This window comes from Neurospora hispaniola (assembly GCF_033458365.1).
Source record: "Neurospora hispaniola strain FGSC 10403 chromosome Unknown B0T23scaffold_5, whole genome shotgun sequence".
NCBI classification, from domain to species: Eukaryota; Fungi; Ascomycota; class Sordariomycetes; order Sordariales; family Sordariaceae; genus Neurospora; species Neurospora hispaniola.
The window spans coordinates 3371867-3395743 of record NW_026944410.1 but is presented as its reverse complement, the minus strand read 5'-3'; the positions used below and the strand labels follow the sequence as shown (position 1 = coordinate 3395743).

Here is a 23877-nt window from a genome sequence, read left to right as displayed (position 1 = left end):
GCTGGAACCCCAACGATGGCTTCACCAAGATGATAAGGAGTGGCATGGAGAAGTGTCTCACGGGACCCTAGGAGAGTGGTGCCACCATCCTCCCCTTCTTACTCATTCCTCACTTCTTCTACGTACTATATAAATCGCCAAGCCCATCCTTTGTTGGTATCGCATCTCTCATGCCGTACCAGCTGAGAAGCTGATGCAGGACTAAATTGTGCCCATGGGACTCGGCTGGATGCTTGAGAGCATGTGGTTAGACTTGGCGCAGACACGCAGACACTTGCGAGGTATCCATGGTGTGAAGACTCTGGTATTAATGGGGGATGCCTTCCGGTGTTCTCTTTTGTGGTTGTCTTGCAATTCTGCATGTTCTTGTTCATTTTTGCGAATCGCAATCATTACAGCTACGTACTTACGAGTCATCAAAGACGCCTACCATTGACTGGTTGCACAGACGGCTTCATTTCTACCTCTAGATACCTCTAGTCACACGAACCCCTCAAATCATCAGCCATCAGACAAGTCGGTGGAAGCCAAAAACCCTTTCTCGAAAAGATCATCTGAGGGACAGACTAGCAGTCCAGAGAGCACAACAATACATCTCTCAATCAATCATCACTCGTCACAAACTTGACGAAAAAAAATCTCAGTCATCGTTCCCAATACTGAAGCCAAAAATGTCCTGCCCCTGCTCCCGCTGCTACAACAACCCGTCCACTCCTCATCACTCCGAACCATCATCGCCCCCTCCTTATTCCCCGTCATCACCGGGGACAACATCATCGGGAACAACATCAACCACCAACATGAAGAAAAGCAACGGATTCCCATGGTTTAAGAAGAGCACATGCAGCGCAAATCCCCCGCGATACAGCGTGGAGAGCACGGCGTCCGATTTGGTTGGGTTACTGGGTTGAGTGATGGTCGGGATGGTTGGATCGTAGGATGACAGATCGGGATACAGGGGTTGGGTCGGGGGGGTGGATGGTCTAGGAGTGGGGGGGAGGCTGTTGGGAGGTAGAACCATATATGGGTGATATTGACGGGGAGTGAGGGAGATGGGGAAAGGAGTATGGGACTGGGGGGAACGAAGGAGAGTGAGAAGGAGGGGAGAGAAGGAAGGGAAGAAAGGGGCGGGAAAGGAAGGAGCGGGTAAAGAAGGGAAGGATTAGGTATATAGGTACCTACTTGAAGACCGGTTGCGGTTGCATGAGTGAGTGGACTTGATAAAGGATGGAAAGGGGTGAAAATGATGAAGAGCGTTGAAGAGGTGCAAAGAAAGCTTGACAGGGAATGACACTGCGTTTGGGATTGCTATGTGAGATAGCTGTTCAAATAGGTGATAGACTGGCCAGTCTTTAAACCAAGACGTCAAACAAGTCGTGCTTTGGAAAGCGCAGGCAATTGGGTATTGCAGAAAGGGCAGCCATTACATGTAATGAAGCCAACATTGAACGGTGGCCCAAAGCAAGGCATTATTGTGATTCGGGCTTCGGCAGTTATTGTTTTTTTCCCGCAGACTTGTGCAGTAGGTATAGGATGTCTTCTGGCTTCTTGGGTTGAATTTCGAGGTTCTGTAGGTACGTTCCGTCTATACTATGTGTTCTAGCGTTGAGGGTTCGATAGTCAATTATTTTCGCCTCAGTGTCTTTCAAGCTGAAGTCGGGGTGTAGGAGGGCCTCGTTGGAGGAACAGAGCAGGCAAGCCCAACACCTCAACTCACTTCTCCCTTTGAGTGTTTCATGGTCCCACATGAAACACTCGCAAGAACAATGGAAGAAGAACAATATGACGACCGTGAATCCGTCTCTCACTTGCGGCCCTTTCTTTGCATTCTTTTCCGCGAGGTGCTCCCTGTTCCTTTCGTTCAAATGATACAATTTTCGGTAGCTATTTCGGCGCCATGGTCATAAATATATGCATCGTTAGCGGAAAGTATCCCCAATAAAAGAGCATGTGTTAGAAGCGATCAAGCCTCTGTCTATGATAAATCGGGCATGTGTTATTCTCCATACACAGAATGAAGTGACAAGGAAATCCGGAGAGATGGTAGGTTGGAGTTATCGCGTCGCGAACAGCACGATCCTTTGCTAAAGCCGGATGCGTCTTGCCGTATTCTCTCATGTACGCGCGATTCTTTCCCCTCACCCCGGCAGCAACTTTGACCAGAATGAACTCGACGGTTTATTCTCCGACTTGGCCGTGACTAAAGAAAGTTTTAGGTCGACGTGAAACGCTTGAAGGTCTTGTACAAGGCCCGTGTTCATATGGCCTCCTCAGAGAGGTTTACTTGTGCTAGATGCCAGCATTCCGGGCGCAAATGTAAATTTTATCTGAAATGCATTTCATGAAACCTCTACACATTATCGATCTTCACGTCTACCCTCACAGCATCCTGGGCAACGTGGTGCCAAAGGCCTATAATCAAACTCTCAACTCCGTCGCGACTACAAGAGACACCTGAAAAGGGACTCTAACTCCAAGCAAAGACAACGACCTTGGATTTCGTTTTTCGGAGGTGGAATGGGGAATTGCGCGAGTATAGGTGTATGAGTGAGGGTGAATCCGTCCTTGATCATCTTCCGCACGCCTTTGGGAATACTTTTGCTATTGTTTAGCAAGATCCTTGTGGGGTGAGTCGTGCTTGGCTATGATTCGGAGGTCTTCAAGGCTCGTGGCAGAGCAGGTGCACTCGTCTGCTCCCTTGATGTCCCAAGCACGGTTGCCGCAGATCCCCCCCTTACATTGCCGGGCATGGACACACACCCACAAAAGGAGAGCAGACGTTGATCGTTTCCCATTGCTGGGAGAAAAGACAGAAGCAAAGGTTTTCTGAGCCTTCAGTACGCAACAGGAGCAAGAGAAGAGTTCCTGGAGAAGTAAAAAGGTCAGCAAAAAGAATGAGAGGACAAACGGAATCACCGGCTTTCACGACGTGACGATGCCTGTTTATACGGGCGCGCATGCCTTGTGGGACAGCGGTACCGGAGCCAACATAGATGTGATCCGGATGGCCGTCTTTCTCAAAGATGAGGCAGTAGACACCCCACTCCGTTTATCTTGGGTCTCGTTTGTAAGGCGGTTCTTCTAGCATACTACGGACATTACACGTCGAACGAGGGGTGGTCGGTAGATACGTCAAGTGAGTGAAGGCGTATGCACAACCCTCAACCGAGGGTATGCCATCACTCACTATGGAAAACTCGCATCAGCGCCACTCCCATCAAAGCATGCGGACACCATACGAGCTTTGATGATAGCCATCGAAGCCGCTTTCCACTGATTTCTCTGGTCTCGTGTGGTGAATATACAGAAATATTGGAAGGTTGGAAAACTGACGAGTCCAACATAGAAGTAACCGGCCTCTTATCGCCTAACGTGTTGGGTTCGTCATCTCTACTAACCCTGTCTAGCAATAAATGCGCTCCGTCACATCATATATCTCCTTCAAGTCTCGCTGATTTCTCATAAAGACGTGCCGCGTCCTCGTCTGATCTTCATATGAGGAAAGCGATAGCTCAATAACGCCGCAAATTCTTTCATCCCTTTTCCTAATACACCAAAGTCCAAACTCCAAACCAGTACAAGGAGTACAGCCCTTGTTCCATTTCTCGGATGATCGTCATGTTCAAGACGGGGGAAGACCACCAACATGTTGATCGTGAAGACAGCGAGCCAAACTCCGAACATGACGAGCTTGGGCATCACGACGGGCTCGGCGAGGGCCTAGAATGTCTGCCAAACAGACATGTCAGACATGTCGTAAGTGGAAGACGTGATGGGATGAGAGACCAGTGAACGGCCGGTTTCGCGGACCTCGGGCATCGCGAGATCACCCGTTTCGTACCGTACATATTCTGGAGGAGATCGGTCTAGGGCCACTGACATGGCCACGCCGAACCCGCGCTCCGGTCGGGCAAACCGAATGACGTCGGCTATGGCAGACAGCAGCAGCGACGAAGACATAGCGGACTTAGACTCACCTGCCAGCGAAGCGAACAGACGAAAGCAGCGTCGTCGGAACTCAGGAACGCGCCGAGTTTTGTTCGCGGACAATAGCGGTCCCACTGAACCTAAGCCCCTATCTACTAAAATAAATAAGTTTATTAACCGCCTTAATAAGTAATCCGCCTATGCTCGTTAACGATTCCTACCGCCCTCGGGAATAGATTTACTATTACCCTCACCTCTACTATTATTATTTAGGAAAGGGGTTAAAATTTTTACGAAGTACTTTAGTAGTATAAAAGCGAGAACGTCGGGATTAATTTAATATATTAAATATAGTAAGATATTGGGTAGTTGAGAAAGGGATAATAATTACGGTAGGACGCCGAAAATACAAAATATATAATATAAATAGCTAAATAATAAAGAAGAGGAGAATATAGCAATTATCTCTCCTAACCCTAGGAAATATTAAATAACAAATCCTCCTCGCTTAGATCTATATATATTAGGTTATACTGAGCTAGATTCGGCTCAGCGCAGCCTGATATAGTATAGAATAAGTATAGATAATTATAAAAGGATCCGTTATATTAATGGACTCTCTTCTTTAATTAATTATTATTTATAATTAGAAGTTCTTATTTAATAATATTATTTATTAATACAAAATCTAGGTTGCAATTGATTATAGTTCCTCAAAATAAATCCGTCACTCAGTAACAAATCCGCCATGCATCAATCCCTTTGACGAATCCGTTATTTACCGGATTCTTCTTTCAAAACGAATCCGTTAATAATAAATCCGTTACTTAATAGAATAGTGACTACAGTCTCAACTCCCCGTAATACCGTAGCAGTATTAGGCTAAAATATACCAATCTCCTACGCCTTCTAATTGTTATTGGCTATCCGAATATTATTAGGAAGACTAATGCTATAATAGCTTAAGGCTATAAATAATAGATTTAGAAGACCGCCGAAGGGCCCTCTACTTAGGAAAATTAGACTTTAGAAGGGAGGTAGCGGAGGCCGTCCTCCACTATAGGAACTCCTAAAGCTATTAAAATTATTAAAATTATTAAGAATACTAATAATTCCCTATTAAAGCGGTCTTCTATTACCGCAACTACCTCTTCTAAATTTAATTAAGGGAGCCAATAGACTAGTAGGGAAATTGGCCGGGTAATTAAAAATACTTAAATATTTATATAAGCCTATTCCCTATCCTAAGTAAAAGTATATTAAATAATTATAAAATAAATATATAACCCCGTAGGGATAAGTATATTTAAATTATTTTATAATATTATTAAATTACTAAAATCTAAGGAAAAAACTATTAAAAGGGAAATTTAAAGGAATTTTCGGTAATAATATACCTTAATTAACTCTTAGGAGCGTAAAACTACTATAAGTAATAGGGGCTACAAAAATATTTATAAAAACGTTATTCTAATGTCTAATCTTAATATTAGTATTTTTAATGCTTATTCCCGCTAAGTAAATAGCGGATTTACTAACTTTATTTTTAATTTTAAATATAGCCGAATCTATCGACGGTCCGGCTAAAATTTCTCCTTCGAAGTTCATTTTACTAAAAGTATCAAATAATTTATTAGGAATAGTAAAATTATTAAATAAATAATTCTTTATTATAATATTAGAATTACTTCTTTTAATATTAAATATAAAAGTATTAGATTTAATATTATTTTATACTTTAATTTCCTATAGTATTGCTTTAATAGTAGGATAGTAGTATCTACTATTAAAGGATCTAGGAACGCGTATTTCGAATATTCCTATTATAGTAAAAGATAGCGAAATTTAATATTTTACTTAAGTACGTAATAAGAATAATAAAACGGCTAGATTTACCTGGGACCTAATTCTCTAGGCAATTTAATAATTTTTTTTAATATTTTTTGAATAAAACCGGACCCTTAATACAAATTAAATTATTAACGTAAAAACTAAATATACAACCGCTAATATAATATTAATAAGGGATTGAAATACCGGTACTAATATTAAATTCTTCTACATAGTAATAATTAGTAATATTTAGAATACCGTAAGCAACGTTTAGTATAACGCCGGATCCGTCTCCTTCTTAGAATTAAATCCTTTAAAGAAAACTCTCTATATAAATCTTATTATATTTAACCAATTTCAAATACGTATAAAATCCTCTAAGTACCTTCTAACGGATTCGCTAAATTATATAAGATCAACTTACATTTATTTAGTATTAGTAAAATAAATTAGACTACTAGATAGTAAAAAGCTTACCCCTAATTATATCTAAACTTCTTTTCTTTTACCCTTAATATCCTAGGCCTAATTCATTATAGTTAAGTAAAAAGGCTTAATTTAATATAGGGTTAAAGCCGTTTCCCTCGCACTCATTCCAACTATCTCGCCTCTTATACCTTAAATAGTAAAAATTTAATTAATTTACGTATTAATAACGAATTTATTATATTTTGCGAAAATAGAATAAAAATACTTCTTAAATATTTTATAGTTAATAGTCTAATAGAGAAAGCAAATAGAATTATCGCTATCGTCGAAAGGTTTATTATTAATAATATATTTAGTATAATTATTAGGTTAGTACTAAATTTATCTACAATAATCAAAAACTTTAATATCGTAATTATTAATACCTACCTATATTAAATAATAAAAATACCATTCGTATAATCTATAGAAGCTATCGGCTCTCTTAATATCGGCCTCTATCTAAATAAACGCTATTTTACTTTAATATTACAAAACGCAATTCCGGAGGGATAAAGAGATATAGTATAAATAAAGAATAATTTATAAATAATAAAAAAGTAAAAGATCAATTCGATTCTAAAACTATAGAAACCACTTACTATAATATTATAAGGAATTAAGACTATAGTTATTATTCTACTAAATAACGGATTCGTTACTAATGGATTCGTTTTAAGAGAAGAATCCGGTAAGTAACGGATTCGTTAAAGGGATTAATACGTAGCGGATTCGTTATTAAATAACGGATTCGTTTTAAAGAACTACGGTTAATTGCAACCTAGATCTCGTATTAGTGAATAGTATTATTAAATAAGAATTTTTGGTTATAAATAATAATTAATTGAAGAAGAGAGTCCGTTAATGTAACGGATCCTTCTATAATTATTTATACTTGCTCTATACTATATCGGGCTACGCCGAGCCGAATCCGGTTCGGCATAGCCCAGTGTGCATAGACCCAGGCGAGGAGGATTTGTTACCTAATACTAGCGTTTATAAATAAGAAATTAAATAAATTATTAGAATTCGTAAGGGATAACTATAAATAAATAGTATAAAGTAGTATTTACGAATATTATTAATAGGCGTAATAGTATATAGGAATATTCTTCTTAAAATTGTAAATTCTAATTTTATATTAATAATAACGGATATTATTAAAGATTTTTTTGTTTAGGGCAATAATAGAAAATATAAATTATATTTTATTTAATACCTTATTAATATCCTACATTAAATTAAATTACTTTCCCTTCTTATCTTTCGTCCTATTTAGCATTTCTACTTTATATTTCCGCTTTACATTTCTACTTTTGTATTCCTACTTTATACCTTATATTTACATCTTATATTTATATCTTACGTCTCTATTTATATCTCTACTTTATAATTTACATTTATATTTTATATTTCTACTTTATATTTTACATTTACATCTTACATCTACATTTTATATTTATATTTTATATCTATATTTTATATTTGTATTTTACGTTTTATATCTACGTTTTACGTTTACGTTTCACATTTTACGTCTATATTTTACATTTCTATTTTACGGCTTATATTTATATTTTACATTTTTACTTTATATTTTTAAATAATTACTATTTTCCTTTTATTATTTAATTAACCCTTATTAACCTAATAATCGGCCCGCTATTAATATACCACCGTTATATTTCCTTAATTTCGTAATCCTTAAGAAAGTCCGGACAATTTATATCCTTTTATAAAACCTACGAATTTTCGTCGTCCAAATACCCCTTCTATTTAACTTAGAATTAATATTAATAGCCGGATTTACAATACTTTACAATTACTTCAACTTCGTATTAAATATTATCCTCTTCAATATTTATAATTTCCCTTCGTAGTACTACTATAATAGAATTCTTATAATATAGTTCTAATAAAATAATAGGGAATATTAAATAGATTTAATAATATATAGAAAATACAAATCAATATACTATCTTCTTCTCCCTAACAATTTTAATAATTTAGAAGGGTCCTAAAAATTTATCTACTAATTTAGCGCTTAGGCGGCGTTATTTAATATATTTCATATTAAATAGAACTTAACTTTCAATATTAAATTCCTTTAATTTTTAAATTTTATTATACTATTTCGTATACCCCTAATTAATAACTTTTAAAACCGCTACGATTTTTAATTATTTACGAAATAATTTATTAATTTAATTAGTAATTACTATTAGAAGGACCGTCCTCCGCCCTTATTCCGGGTTTATTAATCCCTAAGGATAATACCCGAAGAATAATTCCGAAGGGGACTTTCTAATAATAGTATAAAAATAATTATTATACGTCTATTACACCAATATAATTTTTTCGGCCCAATCGACCTACTCTATATTATAGAAAATTCGAAGGTATAATTCTAAATTTTAATTTTACCTTTCTATTTATCCGTCTATTTAGGGGTATTAAATTATATTAAAGTATTTATAAATATTTAGGAATTTATAGTAAATCTTTTAAAATTAATTTATAAAAAGGCTACCTTTATCTAATATAATTAAATCCGGAAAATTAAATTATTAGAAAACATTCCGCTAAAAAAGGAATATAAATTACTAAGCGTCAATCGTCTTCTATATAGGGATATATAAAGCGTACTTAATAAAATAGTCGATAATAATAAGGATTATATTGTAAATTCGATTAAATGTAGAATTGAATAATTTTAATATTCTAGTAATAAAATTATATAAAATATTTTACTAAGGGATAGTAAGGATAAATAATAACCCTAATAACTTATATAGTCGGTAATTATAAAATTTAACCTTCTAATACATTAAATATTCGCAAATATATAATTCAATATTAATTACAATAGTAAATTAGTAATAGAATTAATTAATATACTTTAATATTTTCCTTTAACCTAAGTATCCTACTATTATTATATCGTAGTAAATATAAAATAATTTAGCCTACATCTATTTTAGAATATAAATTTAATATTAATACTATAGAGTTCTATCTTCCCCTATTTTCTAATTCTTCGCCCGTCTCCTCCCTTCGCCGTTCTTTTATATTTTTTTAATAATAAATAGGTCCTCCTTCTATACTTTTAATAATTACTATTCTAATAATAATAATTATTCTTTATCCTTCTACACCTTCGCTATTACTATATACCCACCTATATTTCCTATAATAATACTTTCGTCTTCCTTTTTTAATTTAATAATAACCCCGCCCGTAAATTTTACTCTCTTCTTCGCTACTCTATCCTCTCTATTATTACTCTTAACTTCCTTTCGCTTCTTTTCTTCCCTATTTAATTTACCCTCCCCCTACAAACTCTACCTTTCTTCCTACAATTCAACCCCTTTATCCTCTAATATTTAACCTTCTTCTATTTCACTTATATTCTATTATTATTCCCTCTCCTTTACTATTATCCTTTAAACTTCCTTTTTAATTAAAATTATTTATCTTACTAGTACCTTCGCTATTCGACTTTCCTTTATTACCCGACCCTTTTCTTTACCCTTTTTAATAATTTTTATTAATAAGTAATTGTCCCCTACCTTCTATTCTTCTTTTTACAATAGCGTCCGCTAGGTTAATAGAAGGATAAATCTATTCTTTTTAGAGTATTTCCGCTAATTATTTATATAATACTTCTAATTCCTTAATATTTAATATATAAATTAATCCCTAAAGCGCCGATTCCCCTTCGATTAAATTAATATAATACTTTAACCGGTTATATTAGGGTAAAAGTATAACTAAGGTTTTAAATACCGATTAGAATTCTTTATATTTTAGTAGAATAATTAATTCGGGGACGGCGAACTCGCCTTTTATTTTTTCTAGTAATTCTAGGGGTTATAATAATATTAATTCCGTAGGGGGTATTAAGGTAAAGTAAAAACTATTAAATACTATTTAAAAAACCTTTACTAGGGGAGTAGGGACCGGAGGTAATTCGGCCGATTCCGCTACAACGGGTAGGGTTATAAACTCTAATACTAAAGAAGAGGGGATTTCGAATAGGATATTTATATATATAGGAGGGTAGAAACCCTCCTTTACCTTTACTATTTCCCAAAAGTCTAATAGTAGAATTAAATCCTACTATAGCCCTACTAGGACGATTGTGGTATTGTATACTTCCTTCGTTAGTATTATATTTAATATGAAATTACCGGCTTTAATACGAAACCGAAATAATTATTACTGCTAATTAATATTAAAGTTCTATTCATAAAGCTAGGGGTAATTAAGGATAACTTTTATAGCCGGGGATTTAATTACAATAAAAATAATTCGTTTCGTCCGTTTAGTACTATAGGAATTATATATTCTAATAAAATAGGTAATCGTACTATATATAGGAATAGACTAGAGGGAGAAATTAATAAAATAATAAAATACTAAATTAATTTTCGTATTCGATGGGAATAAATACCTATTAATTAGGTTTAATTCTATATTCGAATTTATTAACCTTTGCGTACTCCGCTAATCTTTATAAATCTTTACTAATAATTTTATTTCTAAATATATTTATAATTTATCCGTATTATCCTAAACGGTTATAACTACCGTTCTAATTGCAATTAATTTAATATTTATTCTATATAAGGAGGTACTTATGGGGATAGGGTAATTCCGTATTAAATAACCGACTTAATTATAATTATAATAGGTTTAATTCGAATATACTATTATAAAATAGCCTATTATACTATATTTATAGTAGGTATTCAATAGTTTCGGTTAAGTATATTAACTATACGTATAATCTTTCTAATAATAAAAGGAATAAATAAAATTAGGATTTATTTAAAAAGTAGTAAGGGGGCGACGGGGAAAATCGGAGGGGTTGTTACTATAAAACGATTAAAAAAGAATATTCAAAAAAGAAGTAAGAAGGTACGAAGATAAAAAAAATAATAGATTATACCTTAAAAATACTTAGTATTAATAATGTAATATAAATGGTTCGATACTTTCTAAGTTTTTTAACCGTTCTACGTACGCTATTACTTCGTTTATTATATTAATATTAACTATTAAAAGAACGCCTTATTTCAAGAAGGGGCGTAATTGGTTGGTTTAAATAACGATTTAAATATATTCCGGTTAATTGTATAATAAATTAAGTTCTTTAATGTAATAGCGGTTATAGAAAGTATAAATAATTTTTGAAACGCTTTACTATATACGTTTAAATTTATTGAAAATAAATTATTTAATAGCCTAAGTATTACTATTATATTCAATCTCTAAGAAGGTACGGAGGTTGTTCTATATAGGTATATTATAAATAATATTATACTTAGGTTTATTATAGAGAATTAATATATATTTAATTTATATATTTTTGGGATTACTTTTAATATAATTAACGGCGAACGAAAGGGAAATACAGGGGTATTTTTAAAAATATATATTAATATTATAGAAGTAGTTCTGTAATTATAACAAACTTTCGCTAGTAAATTTAGTAATATTATATTTAGAACGGTATTTAATATAGGTTAATATAGCTGTAGTTAGTAAAGGGGTAATTATAGTAATAGCCGCCGACGAAGGGGTAATAAGGGGAAATACAATAGAAATACAAATTTAATTATAAAAAAGTAATTTTAATAATAAAACTTAATAGGGATAGAAGGGTAATTTCCTATTAAATTTTATTCGGTAAGGCCTATAAATACGAACTATTCCTATTAGAATATATATAAAGGGAGGTAATTAAGGAGGAGTTTGATTATGGCGAACCGAGATTCAAATAATTACTACTTACGTACGAACTTATTAACTTCCGAAATTTAGAAGTACGAACGGAGAGTCTAGGATAGTATAAGGGAGTAATTTTTATTACTATTTTCTTTAATAAACTTTATAATAAATTAATATTATTATAATAAGGATAGAGGGGATTAAATTATTTTAGTTATAATAATTATAGGGGTAATAGTATAAGAGGGATAAAGAATAACTTCGGTAGTACGAAAAGTAAACCGGCTACTACGTATATATATTTTAATAATATTAGTTTAATTCCTAGAAAAAGAACTATTAATTTATTAGAAACGTAGGTGAAAGGTAGGTTGAGGTAATTACGGTCGTGGCCATACGTAGGGGACGGTAAATTAGGGGTTAATTTAAAAATATATTAATAGTTATTAATTATAATAAGATATGCTCCGTTAAACCTCTTTTATACTTGTACAAACTCTATTCCTCCGCTAACGAGCATTATAGAGCCTTATACTAATTTAGCGCCTCAACGCGGTGCCGGATTATCCTTCCTACGAATCCGACCCGATATAAGCGTTATTATAAATAATCCTATACTTCCGTTAACGAAGGGAAGTAGCAGCCGCTAAGGTGCCTCTGTGTATAAGCTCTTAGCCTCCTAATATACTTCGCGTATATACTACCCTCTAACTTATATATAAATAAATACTAGTAATTAATTAATTAATTATATACAACCCTTTCTTATTTAAATCTACTCTTTTATATATAACCCTCTCTCTTACCCTCTTTTATTCAATTTACTTTACTAACTTTCTTTTATCCTAATACCTTATTAATTCCCCTAAATTTTCAACCTTCAACCCCCTCTTTAAAACGAAGGAATTTAATATTAAAAAAAAGATAGTAATATTTTTACCAATAATAATAAGAATTTTATTTATACGTATAAACTAGACTATAGTTGTAGCGAGTACGGTACTAAGGTAGGGAGCCCGCCGCGCAATTTATAAATCCTTCCTTTTACTCTATTGCGCCGCTACACTACCGTAGCTATACCCGGTTAATATATCGGCCTTCTAAATAATTATTATACATTATTTATTACTAACTATTATCTTTAATACCTTGCTTATAATTATTATCGCTTAAATTCGAAGGTCCTACCCCGCTTCAACTACAATATTAACCAAACCGAACCCGCAATACTTATATACTACCCGTATAATTACTATAAAACCCCCTATTATTACCTTCGCTTAACGCTAATACCTCCTTCTCTTTATCGATTAACCCCATCGAATTATCTTTTATAAAGAGACAATCCCCTAAAAAGAAGAAGGCCACCGCTACTACGTATAAAGAACGCATTATTTATAAAGTACTATAGTAGTATATTAATATAGAGTATAAAACTATTATTAAATGCTTTAACCTAATTATAAGGTTAGTAATCCCCCAATTAAAATTTATCGGTATTCAAATTCTAATTTAAAAATAGATAGGTACAATATATATACTTTACTATTAATATCCCCAGGTATAATACCTATAGTTAACGACTTATTATTCCTCCTATTATTAAAAATATTATCTTTTACTATATTAATACCCCTACAAAATCCAAATACTTCCTCACTCTAAGGGAATTCAAAAAACGTATCCCTAAACTTGCACTATACGGGGAACGCGCCATCTAAACCGCTTTGGAATAGTAAAGTATTTATTACATAAAGCAACCCATACACCTCCCCCTCAATAAGAGGACCCGTTATCTCTATTTTGAATTCACTTTATAATAGGCTAGCCTTACCCTATTTGAATAGGAATTTTGGATTTAATTTAATTAAATATAAATAAATAATATTAATAAAAGTTATTAATTTATTACCCTCTTTAAAGATGAAAATATTAATGATTTTATTAAAATTAAATTGAAACTTCGGAGATAAATGTTTTAAGTTTGTTTTATAGGTAAAATAAAGGGTATTTTTGTTTTTTAGAACTATAAAAATTAGGGTACTATTACTACTAAATTATATTAAAAATATATTATCCCTCTTTTATACTAATTTTGGTTATAAAATTCGTTTTTTTACATTATATAGGATAATACGCCGTTTTATAGTTCACAAGTAACGAAGGTATTTATAACTTAAATTTTTAATTCTATAAAAATTATTCCTTAACCCCCTTACTCCCCCGACTTCAACCCTATTAAAAATATTTAAAATTAGATAAAGAGTTAAATTAAATATAAATATCCAATATAACCAACTAAATTAACCCTTAAATCTACTATACTATAGGTATAGGAAGTTATATTAGAAGACTACCTTCTACGGCTAGTATACTCGATGCTTAAACGAATTTAGACGGTTATTAAAACGAAGGGAGGATATACCCAATACTAATTAATTATAGCGGGTACGAAAAGATATTCGGCTTTCCCTAGTTTTAGTATAGTAAATTGACTAATTTTCCGTTACTTCTTTCTCCCAGTTCAAAATCCGAAGGCTCCACATGCGCAAATCTATTGGTTTTATTCCCTGTTACCCCCCTTGTCATTCCCCTGTCAAAAACCCCTGTATGTACCGAGCTAGCAATTAAACTAGGGGTGATGTGTACGGCTTAAAATCGAGCCGTAGTGTAGTAAAGAACGTAGTTAAGAACTACCTATAGCGCTTCACCCCTATAAAATAGGGGGTCAGCGTCGCAAAGTAAAAAAAAAAAATTTTTTCTAAAGACGGTAAATGAGGCTATTCCCAACTGAAATCTACCATTTGGACTACACAGTATTTCGTACTGTATATATATTGTGGTTGTTGTAAAAAGGAAGAATTGAGATAATTACTATAGGTATAGGGGGGTAGCTTTGGTTATATAGAGGTTCCGAACACGGCTCAGTAAGGTAAAGGGTTTTGGCGTGCCTTAACCTTACATTACTGTGCAGAAGTGCAGCTATAGAATCTGCACAGTAATGCAATATCCCCCCTAACTTTTTACTGTGGTAACGAACACGCCCTAAATTTACGCGTCGGGGCCGACCACGGCGCACAGGTTGTCCCCCCTCAGGTTCACGGATGTGACTTCACTGACCTCCGTCTCTCCCTCGAAGACTTTGATAGTACCGTGCCCATCTAAGCCCAAGTCCAAATCCGCCCATCTTGTTGTAAGATCAACAATGTAGACACAGGTACATCTGCAGATCACCTGCAAGCTGCAACCTTGCTATTACACATTCCCACTTCATTCCCTGCAACCTCCCGCTCATTGCAGCGCCGCCATGTCCTTGTCGCCCAGCGAATTCACTCTGAACGGCCAATCTCTTGGTGGCGCAAAGCCACAATGGTAGAAACTTCGTCGCCAGTATAGTTGGCGACAGCGGCGTTCATAGCTAGCTGTTGTTGTTTATCAACGGACAGCGCGGCGAGATGGCGATCAATCAGGACCTAGTCGAGCCTAGCGTTCCCACACTCAATCGCCTGTGCAGTCTTGGCAAGAGGTGTGTGTGCGCGCACACACACACACCGCATTTGACAAATCTGGCCATTTGACATCGCTTTACACGACTCAACTCGATCGTTTAATATTGAAATCTAACTAAAACTGGTGTAAAAAGTCGATATTTTAATGTTCTACGTCGTGCAGTTGTTTATTTTAATATTTATATTGTCTTTTAAACTATTGTTAATATAGTATACTACCCTAATACTTATTAGAAGGTATTAATAATAATAATATTAGTAAATAACGAGTATCCTAACGATGTTATTAAAATTGTTGGTATAAGTATAAGGAGTATATAGAAATATAAATATATTCTATTAAATATTAATAAGGTATTTTTATTATTGCGAACTTCCTAGAATATTAGAAAGCTTCCTATATGGGCGCTTAAGGTACGGCGTATATTATATTGCTCCTTATATTTTATTAATTGTAATTAATATTATATAGGAAATTATAAACTTCCTTATATTGAAATCCGATTTATATTTTAATAAGATTTGTACCTTTTTAGCTAATAAATATAATATATATATTTTAATCGAAATTGTACGGCGGTACCTTTAATAGGAGAAGTAGAAGAAGAAGCGATTCTATATAAAGGTATTATAATAATCCCCTATATTAGTAGCCGAATAGATATTAAAAATCTCTTTATTTATTATAGAAATATTTGTATTTTATAATAAATTTAGTATAAATTGAAGGGACGGTATTCGTTGTATTAATTAGGTATTCTATAGTACTATTACAATAGTATTAAGTAAATTCGTATGCGGTACGCGGTATTATTTCTTCCTAACTATTATAGTAGATAGGTTATTTAATATATTGGTATTTAGAGGTGTAACGGATTCGGCCGGGGTTTAGGATTAGATAGTAAAATATTTACTCCTTAAAATAAATCTATTTCCCGATTATAATAGTATTTTAGTAATAAATAACGTTAGTTAATACCCCCGTACTAAACTCTAATATACGTATAATTAGAAGGGGGTTCTATTGTGGTATTTGCTACTGTACTTTCCCGAATTTAATTCTATTGAGGTATATTTTAATAATTTTAAACGGTAATTTAAGAGGGTATATTGTAACGAGGGTAGTAATAAAATATTAGATAATAATTTTGTTGTATTTCTTAAGTAATTAGTATAGGATGTGGGGTATAAAGTATAATAGATCTATAATTATTTTAAAAATATAAAATTAGTAATAAATTAATTTAATAATATTAATAAAGAGTATAGTAAATTATATATTAACGAGTTAGTCGAATATAGAGAAATAGGTATTATATTTAAACGGTAGTAGAGAATATAGAAGGGAGAGATAGATTTATATATGTTAAATTGAATTGTATATTAAAAATGTTAGAAATGTTAGAAATGCTAAAAGTGTTAGAAGTATTAGAAATTGTATTTATTTATATAATAATACTAAAATATTAAAAACCCCCCTCTTTCGCTATAAATCGATTTATAATATCGTTATTATTCGCTAGGACCATTAGTAGTAGTACTGTCTGCTATAGAAGCGAAAATTCTAATAATACTATATTTAAATATAATATTAAATTACGGGTTTAAAATATATATTAGTTAATTAAATTATAGTAATAGGGATTAGAGGGTATATTTATTATAATTTAACTATATTATTAGTACTGTGTGTTTAGTTTTAAGGAAGTTTTTAATACTGTCTTTAAATACTATATAAAGGTTATAATTGAACCCTAGTTTTATAAATTATTTTATTAGCTACTCTTTGAGTATAAGTATGTTAGGCGGCGCCTTCTTATTCCGGAATTTATTCTTTAAAGTAATTAGAATTCTATATACTAGTACTATTTTAATTAATAATCTAATATAATAATATTTATAGAATGCTTTAAAGAATTTAGTAATAATCTCTTTAGCCGGCCGACCAGGCGGAGCGGGGGGTAATAGTAATAAATAAAAATTAAAAATCGAGGATATAGGCGGATATAGTATAGAGAATTCTCTAGCTTCTATTAGGGAGTTTCTAGTCTCTTTACTTTTATCCTTCTTACTTACTATTAATAGCAGTACAATTAATAGCGGTATTGGTAGTTAAGTAGAGATTGTAATTATTATAAAGATAGGAGGAGGGTTAGCGTTAGTATTAATACGTTTAGTAACGAGAGTCTTACGGTCGGTCGGGTACCTATAAAATATAATAGTAAAATATTCTAACGGTGTATACGAGTTGATAGTTACTACTTTGCCCGGTAGGGGGAGAGTGCCTGCTATATTGTAATTATAGCCGCTAGCGATTGTTGAGTTAGTAATAGAGCCGCCGGCGGTATAAGGTAATTAAATTTAGGGATATTAAAAGTAGGGAGGGAAGTATTAGTATAGTAGTGGGTATAGCGGGTATAGGGGAGGAGGGTATGGCTGGTATAGACCTTTAAAATTGTCCTTCCTTAGCGTAGTTTATAGTAGACTATTTATAGTCTTTATATTAGTACTACTATTATTATTATTGATATTATTAATAATATTAATATTAATTAATAAATTATTACTTCCTCCCTTACATTTACTATTACTATTACTAGTATTAGAGGCGGCTACTACCTTATTACTTAGTATATTTCGTACTAGTTTAAATAGTAGGTTAGTTACTATAGCCTTCTCTAATAATATAGTACGTGCCTATTTACTTATATTTTTAATATTAAAGTTATAATAGGTTATATTCTTATTTATAATATAGTATATTTAGTATTTAATAACTTTATTGTAATTTTTATACTTATAATTAAAACTATACGCCTATACCTGTACTAGCTCTTAATATACAGTATTACATAGTTTTACCCTTATGCGCTCCTTTTACTACCGGTCCTCCTTTAAATTCTTCTCGATTTCTATTAGTATAGTATTTATTATAATATATTTAAACTTTTCGGTGCCAGTTAGAGTTTATAACCTTTATAATAATAGTATATCGACTGTTCGTAGAGTTGGAGTAACGAAAGGATTAATTAAACTACGAGAGGGGGTAGGAGTAGAGGGTATACTACTATGGAAGGATGGGATAGCGGGGATTTTATTGGCGGGCGGGTCGGTTAATTAAAATTTGAATAATATAGTAAAATAGTAGTGTTAATTAGTATAGTAGAAGTACAACTTTATAACAATTTTATATTTAATATTATTATACTTATTATAAAAATCTTTCTTAAGAATAGTCTTATTATATATAATAACCCGGGTGCGGCGGTTATTATAAGTAGCAGTAATATATATAATATTATATAAAAAAACTAATTACTTTATCCCTACGGCTATATTGTCGCTAATAATATCTTTTATATAATTTTACTATATATATAGGATTTTATTAAATAGTATCGTTCTAAACTACTATTTATAAAGTTTACTATTATTTTACTTAATTTTAACTTCTCTAAATAAATTACATTTTTTAATAGCGGGTAATTTAGTGCGGCTGGCGGTAATATATAAATTAATTATATTAAATTAGACTTATATTAAATTAAGGTATTTAGAATATAGCGGTAGTAGTACTATAGCGACCGGCTTACGGGCGGCGCGGGGTTAGGCCGGTAGCACTAAAGTAATTAATTTAATCGGGAAGGCTATTTCGCCGTTATTGTTACTTAATAAATAAAATAAGGTATTAAGAATTTACTTCTTAGGGGTAAGGCGGACGGAGAATTATTATTCGATTTCGTTATTGTTGCTAGTATCCTTTTTACTATTAGAAATTTTAATAAGTATTACGGGTTTAAAGGGGGACGATAACGGCTTTAAGATTGGGATTAGGATTAGCTCTAGCGTAGTAGCCTTCCCCTTTTTAATAATAATTTTAATAGCGGTTTTTTTAATAGCGGTTTTAACAATAGTCTTAATAGTAATTTTAATAGGAATAACCTTCTTCTTAAGTAGAATAATTTTGGGGATAAGTTTAATAGACTATTTGGCTTTACGACTCTTCTTTCTAGGGCGGGAGGAGGCGTATTATAGAATTATTAAATTAGGATCTTCCTAGTCTTAATCTTCATCGAAGTAGACTATTAGCGCGCTACTTCGAATATAGGATCGTTTTACGCCCGCGGGTTTTAAATTAAGGATTGTTTTGGGAGGTATTATTACAATAGATTTAATTAATTACTAGTATTATAATTACTTTGCACGTTGAAATAGCTTTAAATTGATGTAGAAATTATTATAAAATAATGAATTTTAACGAAGTTGTGCAATACAGAAGTGCGGTGTGTGTGTGTGTGTGTGCGCGCACACACACCTCTTGCCAAGACTGCACAGGCGATTGAGTGTGGGAACGGTTACTGCGTCGCTGAAGAGTTGTAGGCCGATTACACTTTCCACGCCGGAACAGCCCTGATGCAGTATACTCGTGCCAGCCAGGACAAGAAAGATTCGTCACAAAGTCCCTCGGATGCATCCGAGACATGCGCTGTTCCTCAAGGACAGCAAGCGCCTCATCTCGGTGTTGTATTCAACCATCCCGGATTCCAACATCCAAGTGACTTCTTCGCGGCCTTGGTCTCCTTTTTCCATGCGCGCCATCCCTTCCCGATTTATGAAGGTCAATATTAACGAGGATACAGACCGGACATCCTTCTATTCCGCACGGTGTCGATGTTCCTTGTTTACCAGGCGCGCCGAGGTACCACGCTATGGTGGTGAGTTCCTTCAGAGTAAGATGGCGTTCGGCAGGGTACTGTTTGAGACGATCACGCCAGACAGTGGGCAGGGTGCGAGGGCGTGGAAAAACGAGGAAGGTTTGGAGGGCGAAGTCCTTGGGGTCAGGGGTAGGATGGGGGAGGAGGGCGAGTAGGTACCTATCCACAGGGAGTGAATTCCTATGGCGGGAATGACGGACATGAGCCAATAACGCCATTGCACATCATGGCACTGACAGCAATGGCAGCGACGGTGGAAAGAAACTTAATGGTTGTGACTTTGGAAGAAATGGAATTGGGACGGTGTATACGAAGGTATGACTGAGCTGTGTGTGTGCTTGGTGGTTGACATGAACGTGAAAAGAGAAAGTGGGTTGAAAGGGGAAAAAGTTGTTACAGTTGAATGTAGGGTGGTTCCTAGGTACACTTGAAGTTCGTTTCTGAAACCCGCTTTACTGTACATGATTAAACTGGGAACGGTGCAGGAGAGAAGACAGAAAGTCATAATGCATTGCTTCTGAGTTCATGCTCACCCACTCCTCCAGCCATTTCTACAGCATGCCCGCCCCCGCATCCATGCCGGACATCCCGATCATTGAACAAGCCGAACAACCAAACTATTTGCCCCGAAGTTTCTGACCAATTCCTACGATAGCCTTATTCGTTTTGCCATAGACGCGTAGCCAGTAAAGTCTGAGCGCGGTAGTAACAACCATAAGAGTCCAACGATCACCCATTACTCCTGAACAAGCAGCCCCCTTCAACTCCAATGTGAATAAGTGATTCACGGAAATCGCATTGCGAAACGTAAGATCAGCAAGTATATCGCTCTCCTCTTGTGCCGATGAAGATGATGATGAAGGTGAAGAAGAAGAAGAAGGAGACGGTGAGGGAAATGACGTGGAAGATGAGGATGGGAGGCGAGTGAGAATGTACCGGGTGTTCTGTTGGGTGTTGGTTTCGCCCTTCCGGGTCTTCCTCCATTCGAATTCCTCCCGGATTTTCATCTTAGGGCCGACCTCGACCGAGAAGCGGAACGAGACACTACCGTCGCTGGTCTTTGTAGCGTACATAATCTCGGTGACCAAGTCACGAGGGTTCAAGTTGAACTCGACGTCGTCTTCGTCTAACGGTGGCGGCACCATAATGAGACTTTTCACGCTAAAGGTTGACATCAGAAGGGGTTCTCGCTCTTCGTCGCCGGCGGCCGCCAGGATTGGGGCCTCGGTTCCCGTCCCGTTCCGCAGGTAGAAGCCCGGCCTGAAGTTGAGCGGTCCTCTAGGGGTAAAGCCATGGTGTACCTCGACAACGTATAAGAAATCGTTCTTATCCGCACCGCACAGCTTATATGTAGTCAGTGCGCCAATGACGCCCCCAGAGGAATTGCCGTAGAGGTTCATGACTGGAGGAAACGGGCGATATCCCAGAAATTTTGCTGCTGTAGGCATCCTGCAGGTGCTCGAGAATGTCTTACGGACGACGTCGTCGTCGCCGTCGTCTAGCGACGTTTTGCTCTTGGTGCTCATGGCGAACGCGGATCGCAAACGGTTACTGACTGTGGAATGGGAGGTTTGGTGCAGGAGAAGCGAGCAACAATGCTGAAGGTCGCCCCGTGCTGGTTTTGTGGCCGAAGGCAGTCAAAAGGGTCACGCGGCAGCATGTTGAAGAGAACCCATTGCCGCTGCAACTATAAACCAACAGCCGATGCTGACATCAGGTCATCGGCAAATTGACCTACCCAAATAGGTATCCCTGCAACGGCCTGGAGCCAACGATGCCATGACGGGAAGCAGTCGAACCACACCACGAGAAAAGACGGTCTGTTAAAGTTGTATGTACGACCAACAGAGTCGGATTGCCTTCAGTCGAAGCTACCTAGAGGTAATTGCCTATCCGAGCGGCTAGGTACCTCTACATGTACACTACCTAGGTACTCTCTCAGACTACTACGGCACAAATCTTTGATTTCAAAAACCTAGAGCTGCATAGACGCAGGGATACTGCCACGCCGGAGTGAGACAAAAAAATATGCTCGCTACCCATATGTAACCGATCATTCGCGACATAGCCTGTGTAACGTGACCCGAGGATTTGGCTCGCCCGGCCAGATTCAGCCTCCTTTCCAGGGTAGTCTCTGCCCAGCATACGACGTAATTTGAAAGGAAAAAGCGAAACTCGTGCACTACATTGGATCTGTGTGTTAGAACCCAGTTCGATGCTGTGTGGCAGACTGCGGACATGACAAACATCCACAGCGCGCGAGACTCTCCGGAAATAATGCCATGTCTCAACAACTGTCGTTTTTGTTGTTCTAGCGTTGTCTGTGGTGCGCGGCTGTCAATTTCCTGAGGTGGCTAAGGTCAAGTTGTTGCCTCGCAGTCAGTCATCAGCATGCCGGTAAAAGGGAAAGACTGTACTCCTTACTTTGACGCGAATGACTATGGCCGCAAGGTAAGTTTCAAATATGGTGACGTGAAGCCGATGCCAAAACCGACCCCAGAATCGTCGGAGGGTGTACGCTTCGGTGATGTTGCCGAAGAGCGCGGGCCACTCGTCTGGCCGATCCCATTGCATAACTGACACGAACACCGCCGCGAGAAGATTGTGCGCGACAGTGAGCAGAATGTATGTGTCCCAGACCCACTGATAAGACATCAGGAGCCTCAAGATCAGGTCTCGCTTGGTGAGTGGAGGCAGAAGGCCCTGGTTGTCCGGGCCGAAATCCCAGCGACTCAGGTGAAGACCATACAGGGTTTTGGTGGTGAAAGAGGCTATGAGATGACGGATGGCCAACAACGCTATGGCGCGTCCACATCGAAGAAGAGCAAATCTAACCCGACCTGGATGGCCAGGATTCGGGCTGTCAGTACACGTATCATCCGACAGGCACAGTCCGCGAGGATTAGCCCAGATACGGAGGACGGCACGCGATCGCTGGGCGAAGGATGTAGAACTTGGGAGCTTGAGGATCTTCTTTTCCAAGAGAAGAACAGATGCTGTGTGGAGCGTGCCAATGATGGCCCATGGAACGAAAAGATGGTTGAATGGAACGAAGGAAACACTTCCCAATTGGAGGGCAACAACGACGCCGCCGATGTGCAAAATCGACAAGACAAGCCGAGTGACATCGAACTGTCGCTGTACAGCCACGTAGAATAGGATGGAGGTAAACCAAAGCATGAGTAACGGACAGGAAGCATATGCTCCTGTAATTAACCAGACTGGCGGGCGGAGGGCAGGAACGACGGGCATCTTGGTTTGCTGGTCGGTCAGAAACGTAGGGTTGACTCTGGGAGGCTGTTTTACTGAACCACCTTCACCAACGATAGGAAGCTCTTATAGGTCTCTAGGATGTGAAAATTGTCCGTCCAACTCAGTCTCAGGATCTTCCCCTCCGAGTCGAGAAATTACCTCTACCACAGTGTGCAGAAAAAGAAAAACATTCTCGACAGGAAGAAGTCAATATTACCTCTCACTAACTTGAGCTACGTGTGAACTAATCAAATAGGCCTCTGTCTAGACTGTATCGTCTGCGGCGGCGCGGATACCCCGGGGAACCGGCCGAGTGTTACGTTGTCATGCATCCCTTGAGCCTCCAGGGACTTGTACGCAGTACAGTACTTACAGGTAGTGACTCGTCCATGCAGCCAAGCAGCGCTGGCAAGCAAACTCTCAACGTACCTCTATATTGG

The 23877-nt window shown here is 36.0% G+C and overlaps 5 protein-coding genes across 5 annotated transcripts; 2 read left to right on the top strand and 3 right to left on the bottom strand.

Moving 5' to 3' along the window:
* The first annotated feature begins 522 nt into the window (after nt 1-522).
* On the top strand, nt 523-960 carry B0T23DRAFT_175505 (uncharacterized protein). Its single transcript, XM_062832986.1, has one exon. It carries the CDS (start codon nt 672-674, stop codon nt 909-911), a length of 240 nt encoding a protein of 79 aa, XP_062692221.1. The 5' UTR covers nt 523-671; the 3' UTR covers nt 912-960.
* A 1301-nt stretch (nt 961-2261) lies between these two features.
* Nucleotides 2262-3277, top strand: B0T23DRAFT_405782 (uncharacterized protein; the record flags this gene model as incomplete). The annotated part of the gene is made up of 4 exons (XM_062839047.1): nt 2262-2316; nt 2633-2779; nt 2832-3047; nt 3138-3277. 4 exons carry the CDS (start codon nt 2262-2264, stop codon nt 3275-3277), a joined length of 558 nt encoding a protein of 185 aa, XP_062692220.1.
* A 59-nt stretch (nt 3278-3336) lies between these two features.
* On the bottom strand, nt 3337-3858 carry B0T23DRAFT_175501 (uncharacterized protein). The gene is made up of 2 exons (XM_062832985.1): nt 3842-3858; nt 3337-3729 (listed from the first exon to the last, which is right to left on the bottom strand). The coding sequence occupies exon 2, from the start codon at nt 3697-3699 to the stop codon at nt 3460-3462; it is 240 nt and encodes a 79-aa protein (XP_062692219.1). The 5' UTR covers nt 3700-3729; nt 3842-3858; the 3' UTR covers nt 3337-3459.
* Nucleotides 3859-19870: 16012 nt separating this feature from the next.
* B0T23DRAFT_383026 (uncharacterized protein) lies at nt 19871-20552 on the bottom strand. The gene has a single exon (XM_062837378.1). The coding sequence runs from the start codon at nt 20401-20403 to the stop codon at nt 19999-20001; it is 405 nt and encodes a 134-aa protein (XP_062692218.1). The 5' UTR covers nt 20404-20552; the 3' UTR covers nt 19871-19998.
* Nucleotides 20553-20802: 250 nt separating this feature from the next.
* Nucleotides 20803-23210, bottom strand: B0T23DRAFT_319638 (uncharacterized protein; the record flags this gene model as incomplete). The annotated part of the gene is made up of 4 exons (XM_062835132.1): nt 20803-21736; nt 22236-22367; nt 22839-22956; nt 23108-23210. 4 exons carry the CDS (start codon nt 23208-23210, stop codon nt 20803-20805), a joined length of 1287 nt encoding a protein of 428 aa, XP_062692217.1.
* Nucleotides 23211-23877: the final 667 nt, after the last annotated feature.

Coding starts and splice junctions, on each gene's coding strand:
- B0T23DRAFT_175505 (XM_062832986.1), top strand. CDS start 672: ATGTCCTGCCCCTGCTCCCGCTGCTACAACAACCCGTCCACTCCTCAT.
- B0T23DRAFT_175501 (XM_062832985.1), bottom strand. CDS start 3,699: ATGCCCAAGCTCGTCATGTTCGGAGTTTGGCTCGCTGTCTTCACGATC.
- B0T23DRAFT_383026 (XM_062837378.1), bottom strand. CDS start 20,403: ATGGCGTTATTGGCTCATGTCCGTCATTCCCGCCATAGGAATTCACTC.